At 39.3% G+C, this 16,891-nt stretch overlaps 1 protein-coding gene across 1 annotated transcript in view; it reads right to left on the bottom strand.

The window, feature by feature from the left end:
• Positions 1 to 16,891, bottom strand: part of SPATA16 (spermatogenesis associated 16) — a 266,115-nt gene that overhangs the window by 97,350 nt on the left and 151,874 nt on the right. The window contains exon 4 of the mRNA XM_088842623.1: positions 1,491 to 1,575. Within this exon, the coding sequence (XP_088698749.1) occupies positions 1,491 to 1,575 (85 nt within the window). The remainder of the gene's footprint in view (positions 1 to 1,490; positions 1,576 to 16,891) is intronic.

Below are 16,891 nucleotides of genomic sequence, written 5' to 3'. Positions count from 1 at the left end.
CGTCCATGGGATTCTCCAGGAGTGGGTTACCGTTTCCTTCTCCAGGGGATCTTCCCGACCCAGGGATCGAACCCGGGTCTCCCGCATTGGAGGCAGACGCTTTAACCTCTGAGCCACCAGGGAAGCCCATATCGGGTCTTAGCAGATCTTATTCTAGTTTGTTGATAAGGTTCATATTCAATGACATTAAACCATCTTGAAATACAAAGGAAAAAAAGACCACACACAGTTTGGAGAGGAGATTTGGAAGAGGCTTCTGTACTGGATTTTTAAATATTTGATAACATTTCATTTGGAAGTGGGTTTCTATTTTGTTCATGTGGCCTCACTGGGAACAACTTGATGAAAGTTTTAAGGGAGTAGAAATCCATTTTAATGAAGAAAGTAGTTCAGTAATTAGGGAGTTAGATGTTATATTTTTGGGAATGAGTTCCTCACCTTGAATGTATTTCAGGAGAAAGTCATTGACAGTTTGTGGGGAGAGAGCAGGATAAGAACAGATTTGTATGTTGTGAAGGAGACTGAATTAGTAATGGTTGAATGGCATCACCGACTCAATGGACATGAGTTTGAGCAAACTCTGGGAGATAGTAAAGGACAGGGAAGCCTGGTGTGTTGCAGTCATGGGGTCACAAAGAGTCAGAAAGAACTTAGCAAGTGAACAACAACAAGAAATTCTTCTTAAAATTCTGAGAAATTGTGACTCCCTTCTTGACATCTAGTTGACCTCTGGTATGACTTCTTGTCATTTTGAATAATAAATAAGAAAGAAGATCTGCAGTTTATAATGGATTAAGTGTTTCAGATGCTACATTACCCCACAAATACAATAGATCTTTGTATTTTTATTTATTATGTAATTGGTATTACTTCTGCTGCTGCTAAGTCACTTCAGTCGTGTCCGACTCTGTGTGACCCCATAGACGGAAGCCCACCAGGCTCCCCCGTCCCTGGGATTCTCCAGGCAAGAACACTGGAGTGGGTTGCCATTTCCTTCTCCAACGTGTGAAAGTGAAGTCGCTCAGTCGTGTCCGACCTTTAGCGACCCCACGGACTGCAGCCTACCAGGCTCCTCCATCCATGGGATTTTCTAGGCAAGAGTACTGGAGTGGCTTGCCATTGCCTTCTACTTCTAGAATTTGCTTTTACAGTTCACAGACCAGAAAGAATCTATGAAAACACAATGTTCATATTTTAAAGGATCATGTCATTATAGCAGCATGCCTGGGAACATAGTTCCTGGGATGTCTAAAATTTATATTGGGTTGTAAAACTGAAGTATGGGCCAAGGGTTAACAGCCTTGAATTTTGCCCTTAAAATTAGTCTCAGAAAATCTACTTCATTATAAATACATTACTACTGAGTAGTGTCCTTCTGATTGATATGCCCAGAGCTACCTTTTCCAGCCAGTCTTTTAAGCACCAGTCCTTCATTTTGGTTCTAAAAATGAAACGGGCTCCTCCTCCCTGGTTGGGACATCAATTTTTACCTGCCAATACAGTTTGATGAGCTTGCTTATACCATGTTCACTTCCTCCACAGAGCCAGAACATGTAGTCAGCAATCATGGCACTCCTAAAAACAAGGACAGATTAAAAAAGATTTTTTTATAGGTAGGACAGAAGGAAAACTATAGCAGGCAGTATATATAAATACCAAAGAAGATCTTGTTTAAATTTGACTAGGCAAATATTAAGCAAAGCATAAAGCACATTTTAGAATGTAGAAAGTAGGTCTTTTTTGGTACTGAAATTAAATCTAGAAGAGAAGCAACATGCCATTTGTCTTCTACATGGTTTTTCTGTTTATATAGTGTAAGAATATTTAAAGAGAATGCTTCATTGGGTTACCTCTTAGTAAACTTCAAAGCATTTATAGAGTAACATTTATTTTATGGACTCTAGAACACCTTCAAGTCTAGCATAACATATATAGCTAACTGTTATACTGGTATTTAGGCATGTCTCAGACTTTACCTAAATTAGAGATTATTCACCTTAGGCTTAACTAGTCATCTTAAAATTGAAAATAAAAAATTTCCCACTCAACAAATACTTCGCTTTCCTGGCCTTGGTGTTTCATTGAATTAGTTTTGGAATCTAGTGTGTATAACCACCACATTAGTCTTATTAAGCTGAGGGGATATTAAAAACCATTGTGCAGTGGATATTAATTCATTGCTTAGCACCCTTTGGAAAAACAGTTTACTTTTATGACTTTTCCTCTGCTAGGCTTCTCTATTTCTTTCCTCTAGAGATTCCAAATCCAATTAAACATGACTGGAAGTAATTCCAAATTGTCACATTGGCCAATTAAACATATAATAATCCTGTGTGCCTAATCACTAGTACCGAAAGTTTATTTACTTAAGCAGACCTATCACTTTGTACCCTGAATGTGTTTCTTATCTTTGCCTGCAGATACGTGTTGTTTCTTGACATAATTGTAAATTGAATTAGAAATTTTCCTTCCCTAAATATATATATTGTCTAAGACAGGGCAGCTATAAACTTACTATGGTACTCTGTTGAAGAATTAGAATGTTTAGATTTTCGCTCAGGACAGACAAAAAATTAGAACTCTAAAGATTAACAATGGGGAAAACGTACTACCATTTGAAGGATTATTCAGCTCAATATTTCTCTTTTCACACATGTGGTATTGAAATGAATCTATTCACTGACATTTCAAAATAAATGGCAATAATTTAAGAATAATTTTTAGAAAACTTTTTATATTTTTCAAAGTCCTGGTTTAATAAGATGAAACGAGCTAGGAGTTTTTCATATCACACAAACTGATAGGGGGTAGAAAACAAGTTATAAAAATTAGACTAGAGAGGGGCAAAGTAAATTTCAGATATTTGCATTTTGATACAAACACTTGTCCCTGGAGGAGGGCATGGCAACCCACTCCAGTATTCTTGCCTGGAGAATCCCATGGACAGAGGAACCTGGTGGGCTATATAGTTCATAGAGCTGGAAAGAGTCGGACATGACTGAAGTGACTTAGCACAGAAACACCTGTAAAATTTTCTTCATGTAATAACCAATAAAGTAAATCTACTTGACATGTAGGTGCTTGTTACATAACGGAAATCCATTTTATAAATTCTGAATTTAAGATATCAAGGAAAATGTAAAATTTTACTGCCGAGGGCAGCATAGATTCATAGAAGTTGGGTCCTCAGAGGTGAAGACTTGATCTGCACTCTGATTCCTCCTTTTGTCAGCATGTGGATATGTAATACAGCTCAGACAAACACTGCTTAATGAGGACACCAGCCATCAGTTAAACAAGGTATGGGAAACCTCTTTCTGTAAAGGCGTGAGTGCCTGCCAAGTCGCTTCAGTCATGGCCGACTCTTTGCGACCCCATGGACTGTAGCCCACCAGGCTCCTCTATCCATGAGATTCTCTAGGCAAGAATATCGGAGTGGGTTGCCATGCCCTCCTTTAGAGGATCATCCTGACCCAGAGATTGAACCCATGTCTCTTATATCTCCTATAGTGGTAGGCAGGTTCTTTACCACTAGGGCCACCCAGGGAAGCCCCTTCTGTAAAAGGCCAAGTAGTAAATACTTTAAGCTTTGTTGGCCCTAACTACTCACAGTTGCCTTTTAGAAGCAGCTGTAAACAATAAATAAACAAATAAGGATGACTTTCTGTGTTCCAGTAAGATTTTATTTACAAAACACATATCCTGGGCCAGATTTAGCATAGTTTACCTAGCTCTAAAATAAACAGTGTTAAGCTGAGCAACAGGTGGCAAGCCAGATATAAGTGTTAATCAGTAGTCAGACACCAGCTTCTACACATTCTAGTCACAGGTCCCCTTAAATATTTCAGGGACAACATACATATTGTACTAAAAATATTGAGCAGAGTTCAGGAAAGAAACTTCACAGTTTTGAGACATGCAAGAACTGTAAAAGATAACCCTGGATCATAGACACAGTGGCTCAAGTTAAGTAAAATCTAAATCGATTGTTTCTATCATGTTAGTCATTGCTGTCCTTGGATTGGAACAATTGTGAGAGAAGAGGAGGTAGGTTACTACAGTGGGCTTCTCAGCTTTCCTGCATTTGTAAAGCTTTTGGTGAGTTGGTTTTGAGTTCATCATTGCAAAATTAGGAGTTTTATTGTTTTCATCAATGTTTTCCAAAAGTTGCTTTTCTATTACAACATGTGGTCGAATTTTACTACTTTCTTAAGTATGATTTTATGACACCTGGAGGCTCAAGTCCTTTTTCCAAGAGAACACATCTCCAAATCTATATTGAAATTAAGTGAAGAATTAAGATTCATTGAAATTAGCTACCTGCCCTCAGTGAAGCACAATTATTATAACCATAAAAAGATAACAAACTATAGTTTCATAGAGCTACATGTTTGCTGGGATATTTTTCATAGGTATAGTGTGTTTCGTCCAGTACTTGGCACAGAGCTGTGTTCATGTTAGGAACACAGTGGGATTGCAGTTGCTCCAACCCCATTTTCTTCTCAGTGGAAATGACAGTTATGCTTTTACCCCTCACCTTCCTTTGTCTGTTGCCCTATCATGGCTGCCCTACAGCTTAGCCTTTATGAAACAGTGTAAAAATCAGTGGAAGAACATGGAAAGGGCATGGGAATAACATTATGCCATGCAGTGCTTGTGAGACAAGAGATAGTGGTTTTCCATCATGCTGAACTTATAAAGGGCAAAGATAATTGATTAATTATCTACAAGGAGTCAAGGACCTAGCAGGATCCTGGTACTTGACTCACATCATGAGTCAGAAGGAAACACTAACCCATCACTCTTTCTACATTCCTTTAGGAATCTTTTAGACTTTTGTTTACCTTTAGACTAATATCCTAGATGCTACTTGATGTGACTCAGTGTTACTTCTAAATGTCTTCCTTTCATCATCTTTATTCTATTCAACTTACTTTGATTCATCTAGTGAATGTTGTAGCTACACTGGAACTGTAAGACCACTTTAGCCCAACCCTTTTAATTGACAGTTGGTAGTTTAATATGTCTGTTTGGAGATTTACTAAGTGCTGAGCACCATGAGAAGCGCTTTACATGCAGAATGTGAATCCGGCCCACCCACAATTCTGCTCCAGATCTTATCCTGTCTTGCCCACCCACGGAAACTGCTCCACAATTTTCTTGCTCTTTCAATCTTACCTTCCTGCTCTTTCTTTAAATTTCTCCTTTTCTCAGAGCTTTTCTACTAACACACAACAGTGCTGTTCTTCCTACCACCTTAAAACAAAACAAGACACCCCCAAATCCTCTCTTGATTCACTTCCCTTCCAGTTATCATCTTCTTACTCTTAAAAAAAGAAAGAATGAAAGAACCAAAACTTCCCTCTGCAACTCACTTTAGCAAGGGTCTTATTGCTCCCACTTCACTGAAACCACTCTTATTGATGCTGCTAATGGTCTCCACACTCTTAAATGCAGTGGCTTAATTCTCAGTCTTTACACATACTGTCCAGTATAACTGATGCAACTGTTCTCTCCTCCAGTATCCTCTTCCCACTGGGCTTGCACAGCTCTGCTCTTTAAGACTTCCCTCCTGTCTTCCTGGTTGCTCTTTTCAGTCTCCTTTGCTGGTGTCTCCTCATTTTCTTGGACTCCTAACCTTGGAGTTCCCAGAGCACAATGCTTGTACCCATTCTCTTTCTTTCTGTACTCAATTCCTTGGTGATCTCACCAGTTTCATGGTTTTAAACACCATCCATGGATTGACAGCTCATTCATTTATACCCCGAGTTTAATCCTCTTCTTAGATCTGCAGACTCTTATTAAAGCTGCCATCTCAACATCACCACTTGGATACCTAAACTTATCTCCAAACCTGAGACCCTGATCTTCCTTTCTTCTTCTATCTCTAGAAGTCTTCTCCATCTATCTAATTTCTTAGGCAAAAATCTTAGTGTCATCACACTTTGTCTCACATTCCATTCAATCCAAGATAAAATTCTGGTCAGGTTATCTTAAACCTATTTCAAATCCTGTCTCTTCTCACCACCTCCAGCCTTACCATCTGGTCCATCATGTCTCACCAGGATTATTGCAACAGACTCCACACTGGACTCCCTGCTTCTCCCTCCGTCTATTCTCAATACAGCAGCCAGAATGATCCCATTAAAATTAGTGCACCAGAGCAGGTCACTGCTGTGCTTAGAACTGAAAAGGCTTCCTATTCTCACTCAGAGTGAATACTCGTCTTTAAAATGGAATTTGAGCCTCATGCCATCTGGTCACATATTACTTCTCTGATCTCATTTCCTAGTTGCTCCAAACTGTCCACCTGCTTTCCTCAAAAAGAACAGGTACACTGTTGCCTCTGGGATTTTGCACCTGACAGTCTCTGTCCTAGAATATTCTTTCCCTAGACACCCCTGACTCTTCTGCTCACCTTCTTCAGGTCTTTATCAGGTGTTATTTTCTCAGTAAAGGATGACCCTGATACACTCTAATCCTATTCATACTCTTGCTTGTTTTTACTTTTTTCCACAGTACTTATCACCGTTTCACATAGTGTTTATTTGTTACTGTCTTCTTCTACTATGGGGTCAGCTAGCCAAGGCCTGTGGGTCATATCTGGTCTGCCACTTGGGTTTGTTAATTAAGTTTTAATGCAACATAGCGATGCTCATCTATTTGTGCACTGTTTCTGTTTTGTCTATGACTGCTCTTGTGCTATAGTAGCAGAGCTGAATAATTATAACAGAGACCTTATGGCCCCCAAAGCCCCAATATTTACCGTGTGGGTCATCACTGGAATGGAAGCTCCCTGGGGGCCGGAATTGTTGTCTATTTGATTCACTGTTCTCTCTGCAGTGCCCAAGGAGTGCCTGGCATTGTTAATGTGGTAGTATATAGTGTGGTCCTCATACAATAAATATTTGTTGATTAAATGACAAAACATTATTTATTTACTTCAACTAAAAACTTAAACTCCTTATAAACTATGACACATGGTTTACTAGGATTGTAACACAAGCAGCCTGGCCCTAGGTCTACCTCACTGTCCATATTAACAGAAGCTTTTTTAGTAGAGGTGACATGGGAATGAAGGGACAGACTGGGCTTTGTCAATTTCTCCAATGTATTAAATAGAATCCACTGCAACATTTAGCTCATATGAGAGCTTAACAAATGCTAATGGATGCTGATATATTTATCACATAAATTAAAGAAAAAAGGTACCAAGAAGCACAGTAACTTAATGTGTTGCATCTAAATTTATTTTTAACATGATGTCTTGAAAAATGTGTTGATAATTACTGTTTTTTTCTGAAAGTAAATCGACTGTTCTTTTGATCCTGTATTTGAATTCATTAAAAATTATTCTTTCTGTAGTCATGTTTACTTAATATATGTTAAATGTAAAAGGGTCAGAATCTGGCTTTCAAATAAATAGCATCTAAAATAAAAGATTTTTATGTCATGAACTCAGCTTATTGTAAATCAAATCCTATTTCTATCAAATAGCAAATACACAATAAAAGAATTTGACATGTTGTTATTTATAAGGGAGATATCAGTGTCATTTTCCAAACTAATATTGAAAAAGAATCATGATGAATAAAGATATTCATGCCAGGTGACTTTACACATTGAATATCTCTAAACAGACTGTGCAGTTCTAAAAGTATGAGAATCCATTATTGACATCTCTCCAGGACTATGTTCAGATTCAAAATTTATAGCATTTCTACTCAGTGTGGCCACATGGTGGTGTAAAACAATAAGATATGGGTAAACAAAAGAAAATCACATCACACCCTCTGCTGTGTGGTCTTGCTGGGCTGACTGACTGGGACCTTGAAAAGTCATTCCGTTCAGCATCTTGCCTTTGGGCAGGATCACACTTAAACCTTTCAAATGAGACTGATGAGAATCTATTCTATATTATAGACTTCCATGGAAGGACATTGCTCTGCTTTCCTCACTGATTCCAGTTTCACAGTCATAAATAGCATCTTCTGCAGTTTTATTCTGCAGGCTTCAGTTTTCTATCCAGTGGTGCTGCAACCCCAACTAGACTTTATCCTCCATCTACGTATCCTCACAATAGTTTATTAATCTTCTCTTCCCTAAGTTAATTAACTCCAATTTCTTTTATCTTTCTCTGTGGGTCCCCTTTGCTTGACATTAGTCCGTTTCATGGTTGCCTTTTTAACCTTTTAAAGTTCCTACTCCTTTCCTTTCTTCTGCAACCAGGAAATGACCTCTTTCAAGAGTTTATAGATAATCTTTCAGAGTTTGTATGCGGCTATTTCATTTGTGCAACTGGTTTAAGTACTTCTTAGATGTGTTTCTATCAGATAATTTTCACTGCAGAATTCATTTTCACTGTATTTAACAGGTTGCTTCCTTCTTCCCACACTTAAGAAAGCTCAAGAGCATATGTATATACACACCATTAATTTTACATAAATTAATATGGATGCAAAGTGCATATTCCTTCTGAATACAAATACATGCTAATACTAAGGAGATTATATTCTGATTGGGAGGAGGGCCAAACTAGCACATTCACTCAAGCTCATGCACCCACACACACACACACCCACACACCCACGGAGCATCTTTTTGTAGGCTCATGTATTTTCCACATGGCAGTTAGCCACAATGATGTTTAAAAGAGTAACTGTAAATTACCTCAATAAAACCCAAACTCCTATGGTGGCCTGCCACTATTGTAATAGGCTGTCCTTTCTTTCTTCCTCAACACTTTTTCCGTCAAGTGTGGCTTATTCAGTTGCTCAAAGCAAATAGGAAGTTTCCTACCTTGGGGCATTTGTGCATGTGGTTCCTCCTGCCTGGAATCTATTCCTTCAGTTATTCATCTGGCTGCTCCTTCTCAGGATATAGGCCTTTGGGCTTTAGCTTAAACATTGATAACCTCTTCAGTGAGGCCTACTCTGACCATTTTAAAGAAACACGTTCTGTCCTACCTCAACCAGAATCTTAGCCTTTTCCTGTGTAAGTCTCGCATTGTGTGATTACTTGTTGATTTCCTTGTGTATTACCTTCTTTCCCTAGACCTGTATTTTCTGATGTGGTAGCCACTAGACATATATAGCTATTTATATTTAATGTTTAAATGAATTAAAATTAAAATTTAAAGTTTAGTTTCTCAGGTACACGAGGTACATTTCAAGTCCTCAATAGCCACAAATAGCTAGTGGCTACTACATTGAATGACACAGAACATCCCCATCAACTCTGGAAGTAGCTCTAGACTAAGCCTCAGGAGGCACTGTTCTTGAGCCTCTTTCAACACCTGATAAGTAGTAGGTGCTTGTGGGGGATAATTTTAAGTGTCAACTTGACTGAGCTATGGTGCACCCAGATATTTGATGAATTATTCTTCTAGGTGTGTCTGTAAGGGTGTTTGGGGATGAAATTAATATTAAAGCCATAGACTGTGTATAGCAGATTGCCCTCTCCAAAGCAGGTGTGTTTCATCCAACCTGTTGAAGGCCTGAGTAGAAAAAAAAGGTTGAGTAAGGGAGAATTCACTTTGATTGTCTTTGAGTTGAGACAGATCTTCTCCTACCTTTGGATTCAGACTTGGACTGGAACTTATACCATCAGCTCTCTGGGTTCTGAGGTCTTTAAATTCAGACTGCAACTGCAGCGCTGGTGGCTCCCGAGTCTTCAGCTTGCTAGCTACAGCTCACAGGACTCCTCGCCCCCCCATAGTCACATAAGCCAGTTCCATGTATATTTGTTTCCTACTGGCTCTGTTTCTCTGGAAAACCTGATGCATATGGTGCTCATGTCTGCTTCTGTTTGCACTTTGCCTCCGTCATCCTCTTTCCTTCTCCACTACCCCTAGTCCACCCGGAGGCTCAGCCCCTACGTGCTGCAGGTTCATGCATTTTGGTAGTTGATGGACACTGAATAAATTTGGATCTTTGTAACAAGCCTGCCACTGTGCCTAATTGCCTAATTCTAATAGCTGAAAGTTGTCCCTGAGACCAAGCTTCTACCTTCTGCAGACCAAACCTAGTTCAGTGTGGTCCTAACTTGATTCCAGGTGTGGTTATTCTGGAGTTCTAGCCATACTTGCTCTTGCAAGGTTGTCCAGTAATGGATGAGAGTTTTCCTTGAAGCTCACTGTCTGCCTCTTACCCAGGAATTTAAAATATTGCATGTCTCTAGATTCTCAATTGATAACCACCCCACACTACAACAATAATAGTATTGTTATTTGTAACAGCAACTAATATTTCTTGAATGCCTACCATGTACTGGTTGGCAAAAAGTTTCATTAGGGTTTTTCTGTAACGTCTTTATAAAAAACCCAACCGAACTTTTTGGCCAGCACAGTATACAGTAATTACTTTTTCATCTCATGTAATTCTTACACTCAAGCTATGAAAGGAAGAAACTGAGGTTCCTCAAATTGAGGATATTAGTTTTCCAAAAGATCAGGATTGAACAAAATACATTTGGCATCAAAATTTGGCCTCTTCACTGTGGTTCTGTACTCTTTATTAATAGTACTATTTATTCGTATGTAAAACCATTCTTTTCTTTTGTGCCTTTTACAAGACTTTATTAACTTTTGTTGGAATTCCTTGGCGCTAATTACTCTCCAAACTGTTGACCACTGGTACTCTCTAAAGACTCTACTGCTGTGCTTGATGAAACAGAGAGGGTAGTTACTATTGCCTGTTGGTGTCTGGTCCTCCTCCCCTGTCCCTATCCCCTGCTTGTCTCACCAGCAGACATGCTTTCTCCTTGGTTCTGGCTTGTTACTCTGACACAGTCAACTTTTCCTTTCCTGGCCATATCAATAAATGTATTATTATTCCTATAGAAAAATATATGTCTCGTTGAAGAGGTCTAAATGAATAGAACTCATTTCAGATTATATATATAAGCTTGCTTTTATTTTTGATGATTAACTTTTCTATGAGGAACCCCCAAATAGGGTTATTGACATTTTCAGTAAATGCTTATTACAATAAGATTTAGAGTCATGGCAACAGTCAAAAGTATAAGGACACGATGCTGACCTCTGTGAGCTGCCAATTTGAGTATTGGTATAACAGCCATATTTGAAAAGAGTAATCAAAATATGAGGCAGTTTTATAGCTGTAAAGAACTATGCAAATGTTAAGTACATAATGTTAACTAAGAAGTGCAGAGCATAAGTGCTATAGAATTTTAAAGGGGGGAAATGATTACTTTTGGCTGTAATGGAGTGATTCAGTGCTAAGACCTGAAGAATGGCTATCATTATTTTTAAGTGGTGATGAAGAAAATGGAGCTTTTTTTCCGCCTTTGGCCCTTATATTACATACAAGGGCATTGAAGGTGGAAAGTATTGATGCAGAATCTAAGGAGAGGCAGAAGTTTTGTGTAAAAGAAGAAAGGGCCAGAAAATTATGTCAAGGACAGATTATGGTAGTCTTGGATTCCAAGCAGATGAGTTTGGACTTTTTCCTGCAGAAGTTAGGGAACAACTGAAGGGTTATTGGCAGGAAATGTGATGTGGGATCTTACCCAGTCAAGATCTCTTGTGTTTAGCAGGAACAGTGACAGCCTCTAGACATACAGGGGTGTCTCTACTTTGCTTTTTAGATCTGGGTTTATGTGGAACTGAGGTCCTGTTAGAGTCATATGGATTTGTAATACATGTTTTTATCAGACTCAAGTGTGCATACTTTGTGAATTCATTCATTCCACAAAGATGGAGATTCTGAGATGAATAAGCTAATGCCTATCATCAAGGTCTAGTGGGGAGGCAAACATGCATGAAGATAATTATATCTCAACAAGTAAAGTGGGATAGTTGATATATGCACAAATGCAGCTGAGATGATTGGTGTATTAGGGAAGGAGACCTACAGAAGATGAGAACCTGGTCCAACCTAAAATGTTGAGCAGGCTGAGAAGGGCATTCAGGGCATAGGGTACAGTTGGAACACAGATGCAGAGCTTGCAAGTAGAGGGAAGACTGAGGCCCCAGTGGGACCTTCTTGCCGTTTATAGCAGGTAAGGAAAGCAGGGAGAAGGCATGAAGGAACTTGAGTTTTATCCTGCAGGTTTTAAGTACTAAATGACATGGGAAGTTCTGTGGTTTGCAGAAAGAACCTTGGCAACTGTTTTTAAAATTAAAAAGAAATTTTTTTTTTGACCACACTGTGAGGCACGTGGGATCTTAGTTCCCCGACCAGGGATCGAACCAAACTTGTGCCCCTGCAGTGGAAATGTGGAGCCTTAACCACTGGACCACCAGGGAAGCTGCCTTTGGCAGCTCTTTAGAGGATGCATTTGAAGGTGGGAAGCTTGCAATTGGGAGGTCATTGTTGGAATTCTCCTGGGAGATAATGGATAAGCTTAAACTAGGTAGTGACTGTAGGCTAATAGAAAATTAGACATTGGCACCATTCCTAAGGACAAAGTCAAAAGACAAAGGCATGTATGAAGGCATTTGAATCCTTAAATATGGTCATATTCCAGGTCCTGGGGTGACCCAGTATCGGACACTAGGGATGTTTAAAAACATTACCTTCTACTCTTGTGAGAAGACATTTCCTACTATTAAGATTTTTCCTACTATTCTTCTGAGAAAAGAAAAACCTAAAACTGAATTCTTTCCTTTTCTAGATGAATTAACTAATATCTGAGTCTCAAGGAAATCATAAATAATAACACTGTAACAGGTTTAGCCTGAAACCAACAGTATAACTCTAGAGTAGAGACTGACTATTGTCACAATTCAGTTCAGTTCAGTTCAGTCACTCAGTTGTGTCCTACTCTTTGCAACCCCATGAACCACAGCACGCCAGGCCTCCCTGTCCATCACCAACTCCTGGAGTCCACCCAAACCCATGTCCATTGTGTCGGTGATGCCGTCCAACCATCTCATCCTCTGTCGTCCCCTTCTCCTCCTGTCCTCAATCTTTCCAGCATCAGGGTCTTTTCAAATGAGTCAGCTCTCCACATCAGGCGGCCAAAGTACTGGGGTTTCAGCTTCAATATCAGTTCCTCCAATGAACACCCAGGACTGATCTACTTTAGGATGGACTGGTTGGATCTCCTTGCAGTCCAAGGGACTCAAGAGTCTTCTCCAACACCACAGTTCAAAAGCATCAATACTTTGGTGCTCAGCTTTCTTCACAGTCCAACTCTCACATCCATACATGACCATGAGAAAAACCATAGCCTTGACTAGACGGACCTTTTTTGGCAAAGTAATGCCTCTGCTTTTTAATATACTACCTAGGTTGGTCATAACTTTCCTTCCAAGGAGGAAGCGTCTTTTAATTTCATGGCTGCAGTCACCATCCGCAGTGAGTTTGGGGCCCAGAAAAATAAAGTCAGCCACTGTTTCCACTGTTGCCCCATCTATTTCCCATGAAGTGATGGGACTGGATGCCATGATCTTAGTTTTCTGCATGTTGAGCTTTAAGCCAACTTTTTCACTCTCTTCTTTCACTTTCATTAAGAAGCTCTTTAGTTCTTCTTCACTTTCTACCATAAGGGTGGTATCATCTGCATATCTGAGGTTATTGATATTTCTCCTGGCAATCTTGATTCCAGCTTGTGCTTCGTCCAGCCCAGCATTTCTCATGATGTACTCTGCATATGCCACAAAGCATCATCATATTAAATAATGTACTGCCCTGACTATCTGAAGACTGTTTATGGAGCCTGATAAACCTGAAAAGCTTGCTTAGTTAGTACTTATTGTTGAAGATTTCCTTTTGAAGTATTCCTCTGGGAATGTTCCCGCCTGTGGTCTGGTCTGCTCCCCAACCACTACTCTCCCATGACCGATTTGAGTCCCTGTTCTTGAAACATTCACCAGCAGAGGGCACCCTCCCCTTTCTGTATGTGTAAAAATCCAGAACATCTGTTTCTCTAATCTAGAACAGGATCATAAAGTTTTATCCAGCTTCTTGTGGAAAGATTAGGGGAAAAAAAAAACAAAGAATGTCATCTTAGGTCTTTCTGAAAAGAGACAAAATATCTACAGGAGAGTCTGGCTGTACAAAAACAGACAATTCTGAGTCTAATTTTGCTCTCAATAGTTCACGCCAGCAGTTTCTAGAGCTAATATAAAATGTAAAGCAGTTGGAAAGAAGAATATACAGAGGAGAAAATAAATTCACTCACAGCAGAATAGCTTACAGCAAAAGTAGCCAGAACTGTCTGGTAAAACTCCTTAGGAGTCAGGAAAAAGCATAGTCTTACAGCTTGCCATGCTATCTCTTAATCTCTCTTTGGGTAGGAAAAAAGAAATCCCAGAAATACAGAGATTATACAGACTGATAAACCATCTTCATATTTATTGTACTGTGCCACTGAACCACGCCTCATAAACTCAGCTGCACATTTCTCAAGTGCTTGGGACCTACAGGGCAAGAGGGGGAGAGTAAGGCAAAGAGTGATTTGCTGGCACAGGCAAGCTCCAATATGGTAAGCTGGTTCTTCGGAGCTTGGAATCAATTTTCCAATAGAACCAAAATATACGCACACTGTGGTGAAATTTTTTTTTAAATTTTAAAAAATTGGGCCATAGTTGCTTTATGATGTGTTAGTTTTTGCTCTGAAGTGAAGTGAATCAGCTATACATATACATATATCCCTTCCCTCTTGAACCTCCCTCTCACTCAGCCTCCATCTCACCGCTCCGGTGTGAGCGCTACACTGGGCTTCCTGCACAATGTCACAGGTTCCCACCAGCTAGCCATTTTATACACAGAAGTGTATATATGTAGATCCCGATCTCCCAATTAACCCCCTGCCCCTCCCACCCCCTGTCCACATACCCGTTCTCTATATCTGTGTCTCTGTTCCTAACCTGCAAATAGGCTCACCTGTACCATTTTTCTAGATTCTACATATACGTGTTAGTATGCAGTAATTGTTTTCTCCTTCTGACTTACTTGACTCTGCATGGCAGCCTCTAGGTCCATCCACGTCTCTACAAATGATCCAATTTCATTCCTTTTTATGGCTGAGTAATATTCCATTGTATACACAAATGTGGTGAGGTTTCGAAGGTCGCTTACAGATTGCCATCGAAACTACAGTTTACTGAAATAATAGGCATTTCTACAGTTTTGTAATATTTTACTAATAAAATGAAACCAACTAAGAGAATAAAGATAATTAATACTTCCAAATGTCTAACTGAGTAGAAGCAGGTCTCGCTTTCAATGATTCTCAACAGTGGATACTCTTGTCAGTTTTTGGCAGTCACATCTCATGCTGTGTGGGACTGTCTTGTGCACTGCAAGTTTAGCAGCTCTGGGAACCCCATTCTACGTGCAGTAGTACTTGCCAGTTACTTTGACAACCCAGACACCCTCATTCACTTCCCACAAAATGAAGAGGGGCTGGGAACTGCTCAGAGATGCTTGTGAAGAATCAGAGGCACTTTTAAGGTTGATGGAAAAGGCTTTCAATTCTTTTAGGTTGTCTTTTACTTAACATTTCATAGTCGAGACTACATTATCAAGAACATTATTTTTTTCCTTACTGGTGTTGAGCAGGATAATTTTTTGGCTCAAAAATGAAACAGAAAATATGAGCCAAAAGAAAACTGCTCACTGCTAGAAGAGTATGTATGTCTTGGAAAAGGCCTCCTGGGGTGTAATAACCTAAGCACCTATAGTGAGAGAGAAGAGGAAAGGGGGAAATGTCATTTGTGTGGTCCTATGTGAAGGCTGGACCAGGCCATGGGCTCATGCCTGTTACTGTTTTAGAACATGCTTGACCTCGGGCAAATCACTCAAACCAAGTCTTCTTAAAATTCTATGGTCCATTTCTAGAATGAAGATTTTAATAATACCTATATTCTGGAAGGGTGTGTGTATTTGTAAAAGTAATAACATATGTAAAATTATTTGAAATCTATGAAATGAAACCTACACATTTTAAGGTGATACCATTGTTATTTATATTAGTGTTGTCAACCAGAAGGTGAGTGTGGTGATGGTGAAGGTTGCAAGTTGAATCGAATGATCCAGGCAAGCTTGTTTCCTGTACTGAAAGGCTAGGATTGGTGTGAAAAGTGAGAATGAGTTGAATGTAGAGCTGGGAGAGAAATAGCTTATACCTGCGGAACATCTTTATGTTAATATAGTCAAAATTGTTTCACGGGACACTTGTGACCCAAGGAGGACAGATCTTTAAGACAATTTTATGTGTAGCATTCTTCATTTAATCTAAGTAGAAGAACTAAACAAAACACCACCACCGACAACAAAACTTATTTGTGATAATCTAACCAAGATACAGTAAAGAATCTGTTCTCCAAGTGTTAACAGCTCACTAGTGGAAGACTAATGCACTCTTCCAAGGATAGCAGAAGGCTGTACAAGTAACATATAAGCATTTGCTGATTTTCATGCATGATATGTATTCAGGGTAGATATGAAGCAAAATTATGATGTGTTCAGATATTCTTTCTTCACTTTTCTAGATCCCTTTAAGTAGTCCATGCCTCTCTCTTTTTTCTTTTCACTATATTCTGTGGGTATTTTGGTCACCAACCCCCTTCCCCCACAGTGAAAACCCACTTTTCCCCTGGCCTCAGGTCTGTACTATAACATTCAGTTTCTGCCTTTCTCAGTACCTTTCTTCATTTAAACAGATAATTTGTTCAAGGCAACAGTACATCTAGGAATAAGTAGATAATTTATGAGGCATGAAAAAATCTCCTACCCCTAAAATGTTTCCCTCAATGACTTAAAGGGCCCAAAATGACATATTAGTCACTTCTCTAGGTTGCAGTTTTAAATGGTATTGTACATTTGTGTCTTTTCTGAAGATGAAGGCATCATCATCATTAATAACTTTTAAGAAATTATTTTCATCAGGTTAAGAGAGAAGCAATACAGTACAGGGATTG

The sequence above is a fragment of the Moschus berezovskii genome, chromosome 1, assembly GCF_049115385.1.
Source record: "Moschus berezovskii isolate FMDL1 chromosome 1, NW_MosBer_1.0, whole genome shotgun sequence".
NCBI classification, from domain to species: domain Eukaryota; kingdom Metazoa; phylum Chordata; class Mammalia; order Artiodactyla; family Moschidae; genus Moschus; species Moschus berezovskii.
Note: the sequence above shows the minus strand (reverse complement) of the source record. Positions and strands in the feature narration are given on the sequence as shown.